Source organism: Alligator mississippiensis, chromosome 4, assembly GCF_030867095.1.
Source record: "Alligator mississippiensis isolate rAllMis1 chromosome 4, rAllMis1, whole genome shotgun sequence".
NCBI classification, from domain to species: Eukaryota; Metazoa; Chordata; order Crocodylia; family Alligatoridae; genus Alligator; species Alligator mississippiensis.
Window position 1 is genome coordinate 20,235,679 of NC_081827.1, and position 19,216 is coordinate 20,254,894.

Consider the following 19,216-nt stretch of genomic DNA (forward strand, 5'->3'; position numbering starts at 1 on the left):
GGCCGGGGCAGAGCTGGAGCTGGGACGGGTGGGACAGGGGTGCTGCTGCTGCGCCGGCGGCGGGGGGCCAGCTCGGAGCGGAGCGGAGCGGAGGGGAGGGAGGGCTAGGGCGGGTGGCAGGGGTGCCGTGGCAGGGCCCGGGGGGAGCGGCGGGGAGGGGGCAGGTCCCGCGCGGTGCAGGGGGAGGCAGGGCGGGCGGGGCGGGGAGGGGAGCGGCGGGGATGTTGTTAAACAAGCTCTTACCGTAAGAGGGAGTCGGGACCCGGCGCCTTCCAGTTAATCGCACAACAAACTTGGATCACCGCAATAAAAAGCGGCGCTGCCTGCGCTACTGCCCGTCCCGGCCGCCTCCCGCGCCCATCCCGCCCGCGGCTATGCGGCCCGGCGCCCTCCTGCCCGCCCTGCTGCTGCACCAGCTGCTGCTTCCCGGCGCCAGCCCCCTGCCAGGTCAGTGCTGCCCCGCGCCGCGCCGCGCCGCGCCGCGCCGCGCTCAGGTGCACCCCTCGGGCGGCACCCCGCGCCCCCCTGCCCCGGCGCTCACGGGGCACGTCGGGCCCGGCCTGCAGCAGCTCGGTCGGTGCTGCAGAGGGGCTTGCACGTGCACTTGGCCGTGCCCGGCTCCTCTTTTGCAGCCGCCTCGGGCACCGGCCCGCGGGGCTCGTGCAGGAGGCGGCGGCGGGGATGCAGTGCCCGAGGAGAGCGGAGCAGAGCAGAGCGGGGCTGGGCGAAGCCTGATGTCTTGAGCGTCTCGGAGGTGGCGCGGAGCCGGCGCAGGTGCGGAGCGTGCCCGCGCGGCTCGTCCCGGCAGCAGGCGGAGGGGTAGGGCCGAGGCGCTGCGGGAGGCATCCTAACTGGGGAAGAGCCGAGCTGTCCTGCAGCAGTAAGTAGAGGCAGTGTTAGTCTTTTTTTTTTTTTTTTTGGTTTGTTCGAAGGAACAGATGGCAAATACACGGGAAGCATCAGCTTCAGGAAAGTTATTTTTCTATCTAGGAGAATATTTGCAATCTTCAGTGTGTGCTCCCCAAAGCTTGCAAAGAGAGAGGTTGGGTTTTTTGGGGTTTTTTGGCGGTGTTGCTATTTTTTAATTGGTCTAATAAAAGGCAGCACCTCTGAACCAAGAGTTTCAGAGTTTTGTGTTTCTCTGGGTACCCACCTATCTCTACAAAGCAGTAGCTGTCCCCTGACTTGTCCCCTGCCCCTAGGTTTCTATTGGCTTCAGTGTTTCCAGGCACCTTTCTAAGCCAGGACAGTATACATTCATTTTTTTTAACTGTTTCCATCCCCATCTACATCTTCATTTCTGGGCGGTTATAGAGATGCACCTTCTTGGGAAAGTGATTAGAGCAGGTTGGGAATATACTGTACTGGGGGGAGGGTGTTGTTGGAACATGCTCATTTCTTCAAATTGGGAACTCGTATAGACCTGTGTGAGTTTGGATGAACCTTTCTCATGTTCAGTGGGCAGGTTTTGGTGAGACAGAAATTTCTGCTGAGAGACAGATGCTAGGGTAGGAAATGTCCTGAACAGGGCTGGGATGTAGGAGATGCAAGGAGCTGCAGTTACATCGGGGGTGGACAGTTGTACAATTAATGAAGTATTAATTAGCCCAAAGAGAGAGGAACTAACTTTATAGTTTAGGAAACAGGGGGCTGGTTTAGATTACTTCCGTAATCTAGTGTTGACAGCGCTCCTCTGAGATGCCAGCTGTAAAGAATCAAATCTGCCTAAACTGGTGCCCTAATCATTGCTTTTCTAGAGTCTGTCTCTTTGGTCCAAAGACTATTTACTTAGAGGGAGATAACAGAACAGCTCGAACAAGTGACTGAGGGGAATCCCTCTCCCCCACGCCTCTTCCCCAGTCCCTATAGACTTGTGGCTAGAGGTGTACACTAATGCCCTGCTGTTGGCTACTGTGGGGTAGGTGGGTCTCTGTTCTCTTTTATTTACAAAAAGAAAAAAAAAGAGAGAAAAAAAAATCAAAAGGTCTCTGGTTCATCCTGATATGGAACTAAATCAAATCCCCAAACTGCAAAATTTTTCACAGAACAGAATTCTTGTTTTCTGGCCAGCCCTAGTGGTGACAGTTTCTTGGCAACGCCACTTTTTTTTTTTTTTTTTCATCTCTCTCTCACTCCCTACCTTAATACTGCATTCATCGCATTGTTAATTTGGGGACAAGGAAGAGGAGTCCTGCTGTAAACCACCCTTGGACCATTGGCTCAGAGACTTGTTTCTTCCCTCTTTCCTTTCTCTCCCCCCCCTTCTCATAAACATGAACTTCATCACAAAGGTTATATTTTAACAACCTTCCTCCCCCACCCTTGAGAACAGATGAGGTGAAAATATGTAATTAATTTTTGGAAATATAGTAATGTTTTCCATGTCCAAATATCTTCTCCTACAAGCTTTGAATATTTTCTGTTTTTGATGTTTTGTTCTACTGAGGGTCAGTAAACAGGCCTGTACACATCTTACAGTTAGTTTTGAGTTAATTAGTTAATTAATGTACCATTTTTTCTGCTGTGTAAGACACTGTCCAAAACTAGTAAAATTGTGAGCGAAAAAAATTTAACATAAACTTGATTTAATTTTTGTTTAACTTTTATTAAAATTATTATCACAATTTCATGTAGTTGCTGTATTTAAGATGCATCTCAATGTTACACCTCCTTTTTGGAAGAAAAATATCTTATACACTCAAAGCCATAGTACATGAATTAGGAACTCCTATTTGATTGCCATCATAAAATTCAGAGGCCAAAAACTGTTACCATATTTTTTCACATACAACACACCCTGCCCCCAATATATCGTATTTGCTCAGGTCCAAAATAGGTTTTTCTCTCCCCATTTAACATGGTGGGGGGAGAGGGGGGAGGCCCCTCATCTTGGAATAAAGTGTGAGATGGCAGGGATAGTACACAGCTTCTGCGGCTCTGGCTCCAGTCCTGGACCTGGGTTGGGCCCAGAGCTGCAGCTGCTGCCTATGCCCCAGCTTTCCCCCCCTGCAACCTCACACCCACAGTTGCTCCCCCCTTCCCCTTCCCCTTCCTCTTGTCTTCCTGCACCTCAATCTCTGCTTCTGCCTGCCATCCCCCCGCCCCCCACCCCCCCAGGGGCAGAGGCAGGGGCAGAATCTGCAGGTTGGGTGGGGAGGGGGACAGGCCGCAGGGTGCAAACATCCTGTCTCCCTCACTGTCTCCACACTAGTTATCTGCCTGTCTGCCTGTCCCCCCCCAATCTATCAACCCCCACCTGCCCTCCTATCGTAGCTTTTCCTGTTATAATGATGGTGAGGATACATTTAAGAAAATTCTCCAATTAAATTCTGTACATGGAAATTTATAAAATTTTCCATTTATAGAATCTAATTGTTTGGGATTTGTCTTAAATTCAGGCTCATCTTGGATTGGGGTAAATACAGCAATACACAAATTGTTTTTGAAAGGCAGAATGATGAAAAGATTTTTTCCAGAGTTATGGTTGTGAAGAGCAGGCACAGAACCTAATTTCTGGGTTACTCACCTTTGCCACTTAACTAAAGCAGAAGTCCTAGTTATTGCCAAAGACTGATCTACATGGATTGATCCATGATTTTGAAAAGAGCTTAGAGTGTCCATAGCTGTGAAATAGGAAGAGAGAAACCAGAAGCAGATGGCAGTCAACGAGGTGCCCTATGAGAAGTTAGCTTGATTAGTGGTAAAAGGATAAAGGTTGTAACCATGTTGATCTACAAGTACAAGCAGTCAGTGTGCTAGAGGCAATATCTTTTATTAGACCAACTAGACAGTTGCAAGAACATTTTTTCTTTATTTGCAAGCTTTTGGGCGCACACATCCTTCTTCAGGCACAGGAGAATGCAAAGATTGTAAAATTTCTCCCAGGTACAAATGAAATTACATATTGTACAGAGGAGCTGTCTACCTTGACGAGTGGAACATTAGGACCAATAAAAAGGAAAGATGATTGTTTGTTAAGGCCCTTGTTGCACGTGTTTTATCTAAGATAGTACTAAGTATTGCTGTGCTGTATTTAATGTGACAATGTTTTCTGATCAGTCATGCTGGGACTGACCAGTAATTAGCTGATTTTCAGCACCAGGTCTTTGCACAGGAATCTTGAATTGACTGCAGTGTGGTGCTTCACAGAGACTGACAGACAGCTGATTTTTGGTCCAAGTTCCAGCCCCCAACCAGTCTCCAACTGGCTCTGATGTGGTCCTGGGGCTGAGACTAGAAATCAGCTAATCGCTGGTCTCAGCCCTGAGACTGCTTGGGACCAAATTTGAGACTCCTGTACAGTCCTGGACCAGGTTGGATTGTAGGTCCCAACCCTGGGACTGCAATAGATCATATTGTCTCTGTGGAGCAACCCTGTTACCACAACATGTGCTACTTAATATGTTCTGGACATAGTCCTCACTCAAAAAGGCATAACTTTGCTTTGATACAATAAAAGAGCACTTAGTACATGTTAGCCTGCTTGACTGCACAGACACTGGCAGTTTAAGTGCATTTAACACATGCTAAATGCCCCTTGCAACATGACCCCAAACCTCTGAAGCAAAAAACAATGAGAACAATTACAGCAACAAGAGCAATTAAGTCAACTGATTCCCTCAGGAACCCAAATAGTGAGGCAGCAAGTGCTGTCCTGTGGAATAAGAATCCAAGCTGGGTGCTACTATCCTGGTCTGGAGAACAGCTTCCCTGCTTAATATGTGCACCCTGATTTGGGTGGAGGTGGCTTTATTGGGTAAAATTTGCATGGTATATGTGAGAAAATATGGTATTGTATTATTGACTGGTTAATGCCTGTCCCAGTTTGGTTAGTGTTTGACCAGTCCAGTTTTTATTATGGACTGAACTAAGAGGTATAACTTTTTGTCAAGTAGTTCCTATGAGCCTCAGGGGTTGGGGCTCCCAATGTGCTGGATTCTGTACAAATGCAATCCATGACTTTCAGAGCTTGGCACCCAATGTTAGTCAGGGTGCATTCCTACACAAGGGTGCGTCTACACGTAACGCTACATTGCCGTAGCAATACGTTACAGCAACGTAGCATCCGCAGGCAAAACCCGTGATGCCGCAGCTACATTGCTATAGCAATGTTGCCCTGTTATGGTGTGTCACTACAGGGATGTAGTGCCTAAAAAATAACCATGTGCAGCATGCATAGCGCAGTACCAGCTGTTACTGCACCATCATTTAGTACTTCCTAAAAAGATGTACTAAATGACGGCGCAGTAACAATGGCACCATAGCGGCACATATAGACGTGCGCAGAGTGAAAGGGAAAGGATGCAGAAAACAGCAATGAGAACATTCGACACAAACCACAGCAAGATGTCCTGAATCTTTTTTAATATATAAATGATATGATATTAATAACAGATGAATGAGCTAAACATAAAGTCCCTACCAGCTACCTACCTAGCTTTTATCAGTTTGCAATATACTGTAAGCCCTGGCCACTGACACTGAGAGATTTGTCTCTAAGCTAATAATTTTCTTTAGGAAGTTTTAAAATTTATATGAAGCCTATTTAGAGATTTTTTAATATCCAGTAGCTCTGGGAAGAAAGCCTTTTGCTCTGCTTAAAAAAATAGACTATTTAACCTAATAAAAGCTACAGGAACAAACTAAGCCTATTTTTATGAACCAGGAAAACAAATTAGCATATTTCAAAAGAAGCCCTGATTGATTCATGAAGGATTAATAGAAAAATGTATTACATTTTTACATGAAGAGGTCTTCAATCATGTATGTCTCTCCAATGAAATTTCACAGCATTTTGTGTGGTTCATGCAGCATGAAAATAATCTAAAGTGCAGTTATAATGCAAAATGTGGGAGTTGCATTTTGTCTCCTCAATTTATTATTGCTTTGTTTAAAAAAAAAAAAAATAGCCATGGTAGATTTATGAATGTTGTGTGTTCTGTTGCTTTCATAACTGCATACATTTTACAAGTCTAATGTGATTTATATTCTTCCCCAGCTGTAGATAATCATTATACTATATACTGTCAGCAATGCAAAATGATACTTTGCCAGTTTGAAGATTATTCCTTCTGGATAATGGAATCCATTTGGTGCACAGTGCCAATGGCTGCTTGTTTTGCTCTTCGTTGTACTACTCTACTTCGCAGACATTCTGTTTCCATTAATAACATTTTTGAGAGCAACATAAGAGAAGAACAGAGGTGAAAGACAAGATTAGGACATTGCATAAAAACTGGGAATATGTGCACTGAAATCATGGACAGGAAAACCTCTTATTGGAAGAGTTCATCTTTCATTCAAATAATATATTAACTGAAGCCAACATTGGAAGGAAAACACACATCCTCTTTCAAAGAAGGCTAACAGCTTTCCTTTGAATCCTTTTGTTCAGTGTTATAATGTGCAATTAAAGTTTTCCTTTTGAAGGAAAGGGAGGGTGGTTTTGGGCGGAAGATGCAGGATTTGAAATCGGGAGAAATGGGCCTGTCACCAGTATGGAGAAAGACTTTTGGGTTTGTGGCACTGTCCCTGCGTGCTACAGGATGTCTACCAATCTGGTTAGGAATTTATTGACCCCTACCATCTACCATATTTATGTTATTAAATGTTTCCAAAAGCCTCAGAGTGGCTTACAGTAAAAGACAACCCACAGGAAAGATTCCCTAAACAACACCCCAAGACTCAAGAACTCCAGCTCCCCCCTCAAACACTGACTCTGCCCAAACCTTGACACAAGCTAACCATCCCACCACACCTCCCAAGTGTCACCTGCATTCAGTTATAAGAAGTCCTTTTCCCATTGCATCCCCTACCCCCATCCACTCACCCCCATGACCACATCTCAACCATCTTCAAGTCTATATACCCTGTCCTGCCCATGGACTATGGCTGTTACCTCCCCCTCCCCCAATAGAGGTTGATGTAGAATTTCTCTTCTAGTTCTTGAGAAGCATATTACTGTAGTAGCAATTTTGCTCTGCTCTCCTCTCCTCTCCTTGAGAACAGTCTCTGCATTTGTGTAAATCCCATTCCAGCTGCATTTTCATAAGAGAAAAGATTCTTATATATTTTGTCGGAGGTTGTATAAAGCAAGTCCATAGTACAAACCACAGAACAGCTGGTTGTGCCCATTCATCCCAGCGTTCTGCTGGCCAGATAACTTTTCCTGGATGAAGATGGCTTGTCCTTTCACACACATGATCTGACTTCAGCACATACTAACTGTTGTTGCCATTATCTTGAGTGTACTGGGCTTTGGTAACGTCTACAGATGAGAGTAGAGATGAGAGATGGCACTTCCTAACTTTTAAAGACAAACTTCAAATAAAAGGATTGGCTTTGCTCTTGAGTGTTAGATGTATGCCATAGTAGAGGTGCCTGGTAGAATAAATACAATAAATACATAATAAGCAAACAGAAGCATGCTCCTATCTCTGCCCCCCCAGTTCTCAGAAACAATTGTCCTCAAAAGCAATTGCAAAGCACAAAAATTAAGACAGAATAGAAATGTTTACTTTTTCAAGATGGATTCTACCCATTTCTTACAGGTTTTTCTGTCTTCTTTTTGGCAAAACATTTGGAAATTAAAGTAATCCCAGTGACTGTATTGTCTTTAAACAATATACTGGAGGAGCATTTAACTATATCATGTTAGGGATGAACCTCTGTACAGACTCCTTGTGTGGGATTTTTTTTTGCTGACTTCATCCATCCAATTGTCTCCACTTTTCTTGGGTCCAGTCAAACTTCTTTGTCACTGAATTTGTGTCCTACAGAAATAACCTCTCTGAACCCAATCTTGCATTCATTTCTGTTTGTTTTACATTTCTTTTTCTTTGGCACATTGTAGAATTTTATGTGATTGCTCATTGTGTTAATAATTCCCCCCAAAACAGCAGTCATTAGCAATTACTTTCATCCCATCCAGATACTGAAAGACCCCGGGACATTTTTAGTGCTGGAACAATCCTAAAGGGAATCCACTTAAAAATATGTGCTAGAAGAGGAATTGAATGTGCTGAGTATTGCACTTTCTCTGTTGAGCTTGGTTTGCTGAGACTTGGTCCAAGACTGAAAATAAATAATCATTTTGTGGTGCAGAAATGACCTACTTAACATTTCTCAAGATGTAGTAACATTTTGTTGACCTTATTAAAAATGTCTGGACTTGCACATAGATTGAACTTGTTTTTTTTTTTCATTAATGTGCTTATAGCTAACTAAAACAGTTCAGTTCTTTCAGTAACAACCGATTTTGCCATCTGGTCAAGTTTGGCTTTTTCTTTACATGGGATGTATATTTATGGCAATACTCTGTATGATTCCTTAGTAGATTCTCTTCCATTGAATGTATCCTTAGATTCCTGAGAATATTTTTGCATCCTGTTTTGTAGACAAGTTATGCACCTGTTTGCATTTGCAGACTGCTCTTCAGCCCAAGTGTACATGGTACTCTTGTTGTATTATTTCATACTCTGCTGACAGATCTCTTCTTTTATATTGAGATGTCACTGTGGTTTTGCCACATGAGATCATTTTGTGCACATTCAGTTTTTTTTCAGCATGGTGGACATTGCATACACCTGCTGTAAAAACACATCACTCGACTCCAACATCTATTTTGAAATCTATTTTGTTCATTTATTTCCTTGCCAGGAATTGGTCTTTTGCAGACTTACTTTGTAAATATTATTGAGACAGTCTGTTTTTATATCATCACTATTAGGGCCTCTCCTTCAGTTGTATATATATCAACCTGTTTTTTGGGATTTTTTGCTGTTTGTCCTGAGCATAGGATTCTCCTGTTGGACACTTTTGCATTATGCTGTAATTGTTTCCACTTTTTATTGCAAGCATGTATATGCTTTTATGGTACTTACCTTTATATGGCAGTGGACTTGCTTTAATTAGAAGCACTTTGGGTCTTCCTTGCTTCATTCCTAGTATGTTTGGGAAACAAAGTTTACATTAGCCTAGCTCTTAAAAACTGCTTTTTGAAGCTGAGACAGTTTCTTATTTTAATCTTTTGACCTGCTTACCATACACAAAGCAGTCTCTAAGTAGTCTGCCTGTTAACCAGCCAAAGCTTATATAACATAATTTTAATATGAACATATAGTAAAATACAGTGGTCTTACCTGGAAATTTACATTCTTGTATGGATCAAAATATTCTTGAACTTTTTAAAAATAACTGTCTCACAATCAGTTCCTCCATTTCTTTAATAGATTCCCATGCAACCTGAAGAATTGAGGTGGTTACATTTTCTCTCTTTTTACCATCCCTTTTGTGCTGTGGTAGTACTAGCATGCAACTGTTTTTTCAAGCAACAGAATAGCTTCCCTGCACCTAACCATGCCAAACAATTATTTGATGTTGAGATCATGCAAGAAAGAGGATCCACCCATCTTTTGTTTAGTAACCTGAACAAGGACTCAGTTCTCATTGGGAGACTTTAATTATTAGGACATCTGCTGGGAGGGAAACACAACAGTGTACAAGATGTCTTGTAAATTTATGGAGTGCGTTGGGAATATTTTTTTGATACAATGGAAGAGAAACTAACAAGGGGGGAAACCCTTCTTGACTTACTGCTCACAAATGAGGGAGGAATTGGTTGAGAATGTGAATGTGGAAGGTAACTTGGGTGACTGTGAAATGATGAAGTTCAAGATCCTAAGGGGAAGAAGTAAGGAGGACATCAGAATAAGGGAAAAAATAAAAGCACACATTTGATGAACACTTCTAGGTTACTGTGCAGTACATGTGCACATGCAGACATGCTTCATGGACTTCATAAAAGCAAACTTTAATAAACGCAGAGACCTGGTGGGCAGGATCTCTTGGGAGGCATATTTGAAGGGAAAAGGATTCCAAGATAGATGCCTGCATGTTAAGGAGGCTTTCTTAAAGGTGATCTCTTAAGGTTCCATTGTCTACTCATGAGATGGAAAAAATGAGAAGTACAATAAGACACCAGCCTGGGTATCCAGCAGTCTCTTTAAGGAGTTGAAACTAAAAAAAAGAATCCTATAGAAAATGGAAACTTGGTCATAGTACCACAGATTAGCATAGGAGTATCGCAGGGAGAAAATTAGGAAAGCCAAGCTACAATTTAAGATGCAGCTGGCAAAGGACATAAAAAGTAATAAATAAAAAGGGATTTTACCGGTATGTAAAAAAAATAAAGAGGAAAACCAGTTTTGGACCTATAGGTTCCATAGGTCCATTACAGTCTGTGGAAGGCAATCTAGTCACAGATGATGGAGAAAAGCTGATGAATTTTCTGCCTTTTTTACTTTGGTTTTAATAAATAAGGGCAGCTGCCAGATGACAAACTCAGTTGGCAGCAGAGATAGGGAAGGAAACAAACAGCCTGGAATAGTGGCAGACCAGGTTAGGGATTACTTAGAGAAACTAGATGCTTTCAAGAACAGCTTGATGGGATGCACCCTAGGATAGTGAAAGAGCTGATTTAGGTAATTTCAGAGACATTGGGAGTTCAAAAATGTGCCCTGGGAATCGGTGGGAGGGGAGGGGGGCACTGTAATTAGAGTGGCTCTGAGCGCTACCTTAAATAAAGCAGTGTCACTTGTATCAGCGTGTCCATGCTGAAAAATGGTGGTGGGGGCTCTTTAACTAAAGCTCATCAAACAAGCTTTAGTTAAAGCTATCCCATCACCATTTTTCAGCATGAGGACGCTGATACACATGACGCTGGAGTCTTCTGGAGTGCAAGAATTACCACACTCGATTAATCGAGCGTGCTCTGATGCTTTGTAATACAGCACATCCGAGCAGCCTCCCTGCATGTGTATAGCTGCCCATTGGGTCTACTTTTTGAAAACTCTTGGAGGTTGGGTGAGGTCCTGGAGAATTGGGTAAGGGCAAACATAGTGCCCATCTTTAAGAATGGGAGGGAAGAGGATCTGGGGAACTATAGACTAGTCAGCCTGACCTTGATACTGGAAAGATCATAGAGTCTGGTTCTAAAGAAAACACCTAGAGGAGAACAAGGTGCTCAGGAACAGTCAGCATGGATTCACCAAGAACCAATCATACCTGAATAATCTGATTTCCTTCTCTGATAAAATCACAGGCTCTGTGGATAGGGGGAGAGCAGCGGACATGGTCCATCCTAGACTTCAGCAAGGCTTTTGACACAATCTCCCATGATATCCTCATTACAAGCTGAGGAAATACAGACTAGAAGAAAGTTCTGTAATATGGATTCAAAACTGATTGGATCATCAAACTCAGTGGGCATGTCTACACGTGTATTTATATTGCACTAAATTTACTGCACAGTAAGTAGAAATAGGCTGGCATCTACATGTGTAGGCATTAAAGTGCATTAATGCTGTATGTGGTCTGACATGGTACTAAAATTAGTCCCATGGTAGTCCACACACACGGTGTTACTGAACAGTAAGGCATCTACATGTGCAGGCATCACATTTACACCCAAGTTGGCATAAGTGACCATAGTTACAGTGCAGTACGGGCATGCATGTGTAGACAGGTGCCCATACTGCACAGTAATTTAGGTTACTGCACAGTAAATGTGCACATGTAGACACGCCCAGGGAGGAGTGCTCAGTGTTTACTTGAGAGGAGGTATCAAGTCAGGTTCTTCAGGGGTCTGTCCTGGATTTAGTATTGTTCTACATCTTCATTAATAGTTTGGATGACGGCATCAAATGTATGCTTAGTGAATTTGTGGATGACACCAAGTTGGGTGGAATTGCGGACACTCTGGGAGGCAGAGCTAGAATTCAGAGTGACCTGAATGGACTGGAGAAATGATGTGCAACTAATGAGATGAGATTCAACAAGGACAAGTGCAAAGTCCTAAATTTGGGACAGAAAAATTGTGTGGCCAAATACAGACTAGGGAACAACTGGCTTGGTTGCAGTATTGCAGAGAAAGGCCTGGGGGTTATGGTGGACCATAAGCTGAATATCAGCTAAGAGCATGCTCTTGTTGCAAAAAAAAAAAAAAAAAAGCCAAGAGAGAGCATCCTGTGTTTTTGTTAATGCGAGTGTCACTTGAAGAATCACTTCCCTTGATTTGCCACTCTATTCAGTATGGGTGAGAAGGAAGGGCATGGACAGTTTGGAAAGAGTGCAGTGCTGGGCAACAAAAATGATCATGGGCTGGGGAGGAAAGACAGAAAGGACTAGGGTTATTTAGCTTGGAGAACAGAAGATAATTCATCCCTGTTTGAGAGGATAACAGTCTTCGAATACCTGAAGGAAAATTTACAGAATGGTGGAGATGGGCTTTTCTCTGTGACTGTAGGACTAGGAGCATGGTAATATAAAATTAAGTGAACAAACTGCACTGGAAAAGTTACTGCCTAATTGTGATGGCTATAACACAAGTCCCCTTTCTTTCTAGGACAGCATCCATCTCATGGGGTGTCCACTCTCTAGCTTGCTCTCCTTTCTTAGGCAAAAATCATTCTTCAAAAGTCATTCTTCAATTAATAAGGCTTCATAAATTAAGTACCTGTCAGGTAACCATACATTTTGTTATGCACATATTGATGATAGCCCATTGTCCAATGGGTGTTAATGTATCAGAGAACATATACTTTATATAAAGGTTACTAAACAAATCCATATTGTTATTAAAAAAAACAAAGTTCATGCTTTCATTCAGTTCTTTCTGCTTTATTTTTTATTGCTAGAAATATAAAATTAATCTCTCTGTGACTCTTTTTTGCTTCTCATGGTGTTAAAGCAAGGCTGAATTTGGCCCTTTCTTTTAGATCAGGGCCAGAGAATGCAGTTATTTCAGAGCTAAAGTAAATCATGTAGTGATAAACTGCTAAATGCAAGATCAAACCTGTAATCTGTAGACTCATGTTCATAACAAGAAATAAATAATATAAAATAAAATAAAATAAAAGCACAACTGTGCTTTTTGCGTTTTAGCTAAACTGAAGTTCTTGCCTTTTTTTTATATCAGGACCTTGCATACTAGCTAGTGCCATGTTAAGAACCCATTATCATATGGATTTATGATAATGATACTTATTGGTAAATAGGAAATGTTATGAGCAGAAACTGAAAATAAATACTTTGATATTATTAGATGAATTCTCACCTCCATTTGACACAGAGATCTTGGCTCTGACTCCAGAGAAATAATTCAGCAATAATAAAGAAATCTTGTAAAATAAGAGCCAAACTTTTGATACTAAGGCTGGTTTTGCTATAGTAGCTATGGCACAGAAGACTGAAATTTCTGCAGTGCATTGGCTCTACCATGGGTACTGAAGAAAAGGCAACTTCGTTTATGCCGGCTAGTGGTACTCAGTAAAGGGAGAATGGTTGCCAGTGATGGGCTGCTAATATTTAAACAAAGTGCTCCCCATAAAACTTCTCCTTTATCTTGTAATTTACTCTGTCATATGAACCCAAGAGCTACCAAAAGGGGAACTAAGGAATCTGTGAAAATAATCCATTTTTAAGTAAAAGCATGTTCACGTAACAGTAACCAAGAATTGAAGGAAACCTATACTTGCCTGGGAATGGTTAAAATTGTGCCTGAAAAAATAAACTGCTACATAGCATTGTTTTGCTTGAGCAAGTCAAGATGGAGGGAAGAGGTAAAGACTTTTATAGAAATGAGCTGTGGAGGAGAGATTCTCTCCCTTGGATTTTTTTTTTAACAGCTGAAACGTGGTGCAGTCTGATCTAAACCAAGGAATATCAGTTGTTTTATAAGTTTGCTTGAGCATTTGTAGGATAAGCTGTTTCTAGGAAGGGTGATTTAGCAGTATGTAGTGAAAGTGTGAATTTGTCATGCCCTTCCTCAAAACAAGGATGGCATTCTAACAAAGGGGACACTGGGAGCTGTCTCAACGCTTCACTCGTCATATAGTTGGTATTAATTTTTTTCTGAAACTTAGGGCCACAAATATTGCTGCCCTGTATCTTGTGCAGTCATTTAGAATGGTGCACAGTGAACATAAATGCAACCATTCTAATGTGGTAGCACAGTGACCTTGCATCAATTATTTACAGAGTAATGGAGAATTGGGCCTTTTGTATTTTTACAGTTATAGGCTCCAATGAACCTCTTTTGTTTCCTAACTGCTGCTGAATATCTTTGTCCAGCCATTACTGAAGAGTCTACAGAAGAAACAAATTATGGAAGGAGAAATAGGAAAAAAAAATCATTAAAGGCATGATAACACGATCAGATTCTAACAGAGACAAGTTTCTCGTACCGGCTCTTGCCTAGTTTGCTGAGCAGGGTCTTTCACTGGGAATGTTTCAGTGAAACTTTTCTTCATCATGAGACACAAATTTCTCATTAAAGAAATTTCTCCCAGATACCTAGCAGTTTTGATGAAGCTGGAAGGTTTTGTGAGAGAGATTACTCAGGCTGAGTATTGGGTTGTTTTTCTTCTTTTTCTTTCCAGCACAAAGTGGAGAAGCAGTCTGTTTTCAACTCTGGCCTTGTTTAGCCAATAGCCTAATCATAGAAGCACATACCTGTACCAGAAAATATCCAAATTAAGCACTTTCTTTGCCTTTCTTTTGTTGTTTTTTTTTTTTTTTTTTTCATTTCAAGGTAATTAGTAGTATCTCAATTTCATATTTTTTTGGAAAAAGGAAATTTTTTGAATTCTTGAATGGTCTCAGATGGCATCCTGCTTTAGTTTTATGCACTAACTTAGCTACAGTGGGCTCTTTTTATTGTAAAAAGTCCCTGTGTCTGAAAAAACATGGAGATCAGTGACCAAAAGCAATGATATTGGACCTTGGGTCTCATTTTTACATTTCCTTCTGTGCTGTAGGTACTGATATGCATTTAGCTCCTCAAGAAGTTTTTGTATATCTAATGCAGGGGTTCCCAGACGATGATACACATGGCCCTGGGGGTACGCAAGACATCGCTGTGGGGTATGCAGGAGAAATTGTGTAACAGCAGATTTAATTTTCAGTATAATCATAATTGACATTAAAGGGGTTAAAATATAAAATGTATGCTGGTATGGGTACACAAGAAAAAGTTAGGGAACCTTCCTTTACTGCTCTCCTTAAGGTCTTTTGTTTTCTTTTTTTTCATGCTGGGTTTTTCTACAGAGGGCAAAGGGAGAAGGAGAAATCTTCTTCATGACTTCAGAAAGACAGGCGAGATGATGCTAATTAAAGTAGACAACTCACTGGAGGTAAAAACCAAGCTGTTAAACACCACGGAGCAATGTGCCAAGAGATGCAGCAGAAATAAAGGCCTTTCTTTCACTTGCAAGTAAGTTATTCCATCTCTATTATTTTCATTTCTGCAATGAAGTGACTTATATAATACCTGACAGGCAAACCTATAATTTAAATTGACATCGGTGGAACTGCTAGTCTGTATTATGGACAATACATAGCCTAAAATTTGCATTTTTGACAGCTATGATCCTGCTGTACCTGTCCAAAGAGTCTCATTTCTTTATGATATCTGAATTTGTGATTGAAGGGCATGTTCTGAAACTTTTATTGGTGCAATGTCTAATTTTTTTCCTCCGTAGGTTTTAAGAAATGTATTCAAATTCGGAAGTTGCTTTACTTTATTTTACATTATTTTGTCAGTGAACATGTCTTGAGTTTTCCAATTTGACTGAGGATGTGTTCTGTAACTAATGGTTATTGTCATGTATTACTGCTATAATACTGCATCTCATTTCAGACTACATTGTGCCTTCATCCTTTGCACAATATTCCTATTGAATCACTGACAATTATACACAAGCAGCATGCATACCTGTATGGTTGAAGGTCATTGGCATGTCCTTAATATCTCTGCTACAATGGAATCAGATATTATGGGCTGCACAATAATGGAAGTATACTTAATTGTTGCATGATGGCTTTTGTCTGTACTAATACATCATGCTGTTGATTGCTTTCCTTTCTTGGACTTGCTCTCTAGTTGCCTTTGGAACAAAACACTATTATTAATTTTCCCGCTGTCATGTGTTAATCTGTGGCTCCAGCAACAACTAGAAAAAATCAACTGGGGAATGACTGGCTTGGTTGCAGTACTGTAAAGAAGGACCTGGGAGTTATGGTGGCTGAATATGAGACAAGAGTGTGCTCTTGTTGCAAAAAAAAACCCCAAAAAACCCCCAAAGCATCCTGGGTTGTATTAAAGGGACTGTCACTTGCAAATTGAGGAAGTGATTCTTCCTCTCTATTCAGCAACCACTGTTGAGGCCTCACCTGGAATAATACATTTTGTTTTAGGCCCCACACTTCCAGAAAGATGTGGACCATTTGGAAAGAGTTCAGTACAGGGCAACCACAATAATAAGAGGCCTTAGAGGCAAAACTTATGATAAAAGGCTGAAAGTACTAGTTGTTCAGCCTGGAGAAGAGAAGACCAAAGTGGGATTGGATAGCAGTCTTTAAATACCTGAAGTGTGATTATGGATAGGATGATGATTGGCTTTTCTGTGTGGCCATAAGGGACAGGATTAGGGCCAATGGCCTCAAGCTGCTGCAGGGGTTATTTAGACTGGAAGGAAGTTCAGAAGGAACTTTCTGGCTATGAAGGTGGGCAAGCATTGGAACAGGTTACCTGGAGAAGTTGTCGCAGCTTGAGCAGGTCAAGAATTTCCATGCTTGAAAACTTTCAAAAGCAGGTTAGACAGAGACTTTACAGGGATAGTTTAGTCAGGGATGATCCTTCTTTCAGCAGCGGGCTTGACTAGATTACCTTGGGAGGTCCCTTCCAGCTCTACTTTTCTATGATCCTATCTAATAGGAAGAGATGCCTTGTTCACTGCAGGATGCTGACCTGGCTGTCGTTCTGATCCTCAAGTTAGTGTGAGTTTTGCCTGATTACAAATAGGAACAAGTCTGAGGCTGTTCCTTGCAGAGTAGATACTCATATGTATTATGATCCTTCTTTTATTGAAGTCATGGACTTAATTGGTGTGCGGGCCGGGGAGCGGTCCCAGGTTTTCGGGGGTGCATGGTGGGCTGTGGCCAGCAGCCCTGGCATGCGGGTCGGGGAATGCAGGCCAGTGAACTAGAATTAGGCACGGATGCTTAGCGGTTGATTAAAGATTATTTTACTTACACCGAAGATGGTCGCGGTGCAGGCAGGAAAACTTGCTTGAGTTGCGGTTACAGACAGAAAAGAAGAGAGGCGGACAAGAGTTCCTTCTACGTGAACCTCTAGCCCAATCCGGTTGAAGGCTGTAAACACGCGAGCCCGTCGTGTCAACCGAAGAAAACAACTCGAACCCCGGGTAGAGCTCTGGATACACTCACACGAAGTTTGCTAGGCTCCGTGGAACTTGCGCGCAGGGAAGGGGTTCGTCGAGGGATCGTTCGGCGACGGGGAGAGGCCAGAGGTTGATCAGACCCCTGTAGCCTTCTTAAGATACATACTGGGTCCGATAGGCTCCGCAGCGCTTAGAGATCTTCACGAGATGTGAAGTTCTCCTCCTCCAGATGGTTGTGGAGTCCTCCAACTTGGGCGGAAACCGCTCAAGCCTCTTATACGGCTAGCAAGCCAATCACTAGCCGCCACGTGGGAATAATTTAGAACTGGCCAATAGTGGGACACAAATTTGCATGCGGGTGGCGGGAACTCCTTTGCACCGTGCATTTCTCTTTGCAACTAAGAAATGCACCCTGCAAAGAAAGCTCCAAGTGGCGGGAAATAATTTAGCAGTGCGGAAGCACACACAAACAAAATCACACCCTTGGGTTGTGACAATTGGTCCATAGGATTACTGAGTCTGCCTTCTACCTCGAGTACTTGTTTGCATCTGTGAACAATGGGGTGCAGGCCAGATATGAAATGTTTTCAGGTTAGAATGTTAAATAGCTTTTTTTTTTTCTTCTCTGTCTGACACTATTCACATAGTGTGACCAATCAGAAGCCTAATCCTGTTCCCAATGAAGTCAAAACAATAGCTCTCATAGACTTTGGTAGGAACTGGAATGGGTTGTACATAAATTTCAACACAACACATAATCTTCTCCATTGAACTCAACTGGAGGAGTGAAAAAGCGGGGCCCATTATAAAATTACTTAGGTTTCTCAATAAAAAAGAAAAAATTTGAGCACTGTCACACATTTAGCAATGCTAAGTTCTGGGCTGTGCGAAACAGCACCGTTCCACTTCAACTTCCATTTTGACGTTTCAGTGGAACAGTGTTTTGTTTGGAGTTTCATTTCATTTCAAAGTACTCTTTCATTTTCATTTCATCAAAACTTTTTTGCTGTTTAGATGGTGTTTCGACGTTTCACCCATAGGCACCAATCTTCTTGGCGCTGGGTATAGGCTGCGCCCAGCGCCGGTCCCAAGCAGCACGAGCAGTCTTGTGTGATCCGGCAGGCAGATTGGGGGCCCGCACCCCTGGGAGGGTTGTGGGGCTCTGCTAGATTCCTTCCTGGAGTGCGGGGGGGCCCCTGATCTGCCTGCCAGATCACAAGAGACTGCTGCTGCTACCTGAGACCGGTGCTGGGCACAGCCCTCACCCAGCGCCAGGAAGATTGGTGTTGCTGCTGGCACCAGCCGGCAGCAACAACATGCTGTCATCCGGCATGCAGATCCAGGGGCTGCACCCCCTTGGGAGGGCTGGGGGCTGTGCCAGAATCCTCCCAGGAGGTGCAGCCCCCCGGCTCTGCGTGGAATGATGGGAGGCTGCTGCCACCAGCTGGGACCAGTGCTGAAGCCAAGCCTGGCTTTGAAACTTGAAACGTTTCGAAACTTTCAAAATGTTTTGAGTGCCCTTGTTTCATTTCAAAGCTGTTTCAAAGGCTTTTGTTTCATTTTGATTTCACTGTTTTGAGCTCAAAATGCATCGAAACAGCTTCGAAACGAAACACCCGGCAAAATTTTGCACAGCCTGAATACATTCTTGTGTTTGCTCAGGAGAATTGCTTCAAGATTTTGCTAATTGTGGCTACTCTGCCTGTGTCAAGCATTCTGAAAATTAGGTTAATACATTTATCTTAATCCAGTAATGATTCATTGTAAATGATAATATAGACATTCTCATATTTTGTCATTACTTTCTGAATTGTGATGAAATTCTTATCGTAACTGAGGCTGGAGCATTTGTTAAAGAGTAAATCATTGCCCTTATACATAGCCTGAGTAAAAGACTGTACTGAAAAACTATGCAGGGGATAAGAGGAATCCTGTGCCCAGTTTTCCGAATAATAAAACACTTGCAGCAGGCCTTG

At 42.4% G+C, this 19,216-nt stretch overlaps 1 protein-coding gene across 2 annotated transcripts in view; it reads left to right on the top strand.

Annotated features, from left to right (window-relative positions):
• The first annotated feature begins 241 nt into the window (after nt 1–241).
• Nucleotides 242–19,216, top strand: part of HGF (hepatocyte growth factor) — an 85,838-nt gene continuing 66,863 nt past the window's right edge. For both annotated transcript variants that reach the window (XM_014607591.3, XM_019487522.2), the window contains exons 1-2: nt 242–447; nt 15,106–15,271. In XM_014607591.3, coding sequence (XP_014463077.2) covers nt 375–447; nt 15,106–15,271 — 239 coding nt within the window. In that variant the 5' untranslated portion in view covers nt 242–374. The remainder of the gene's footprint in view (nt 448–15,105; nt 15,272–19,216) is intronic.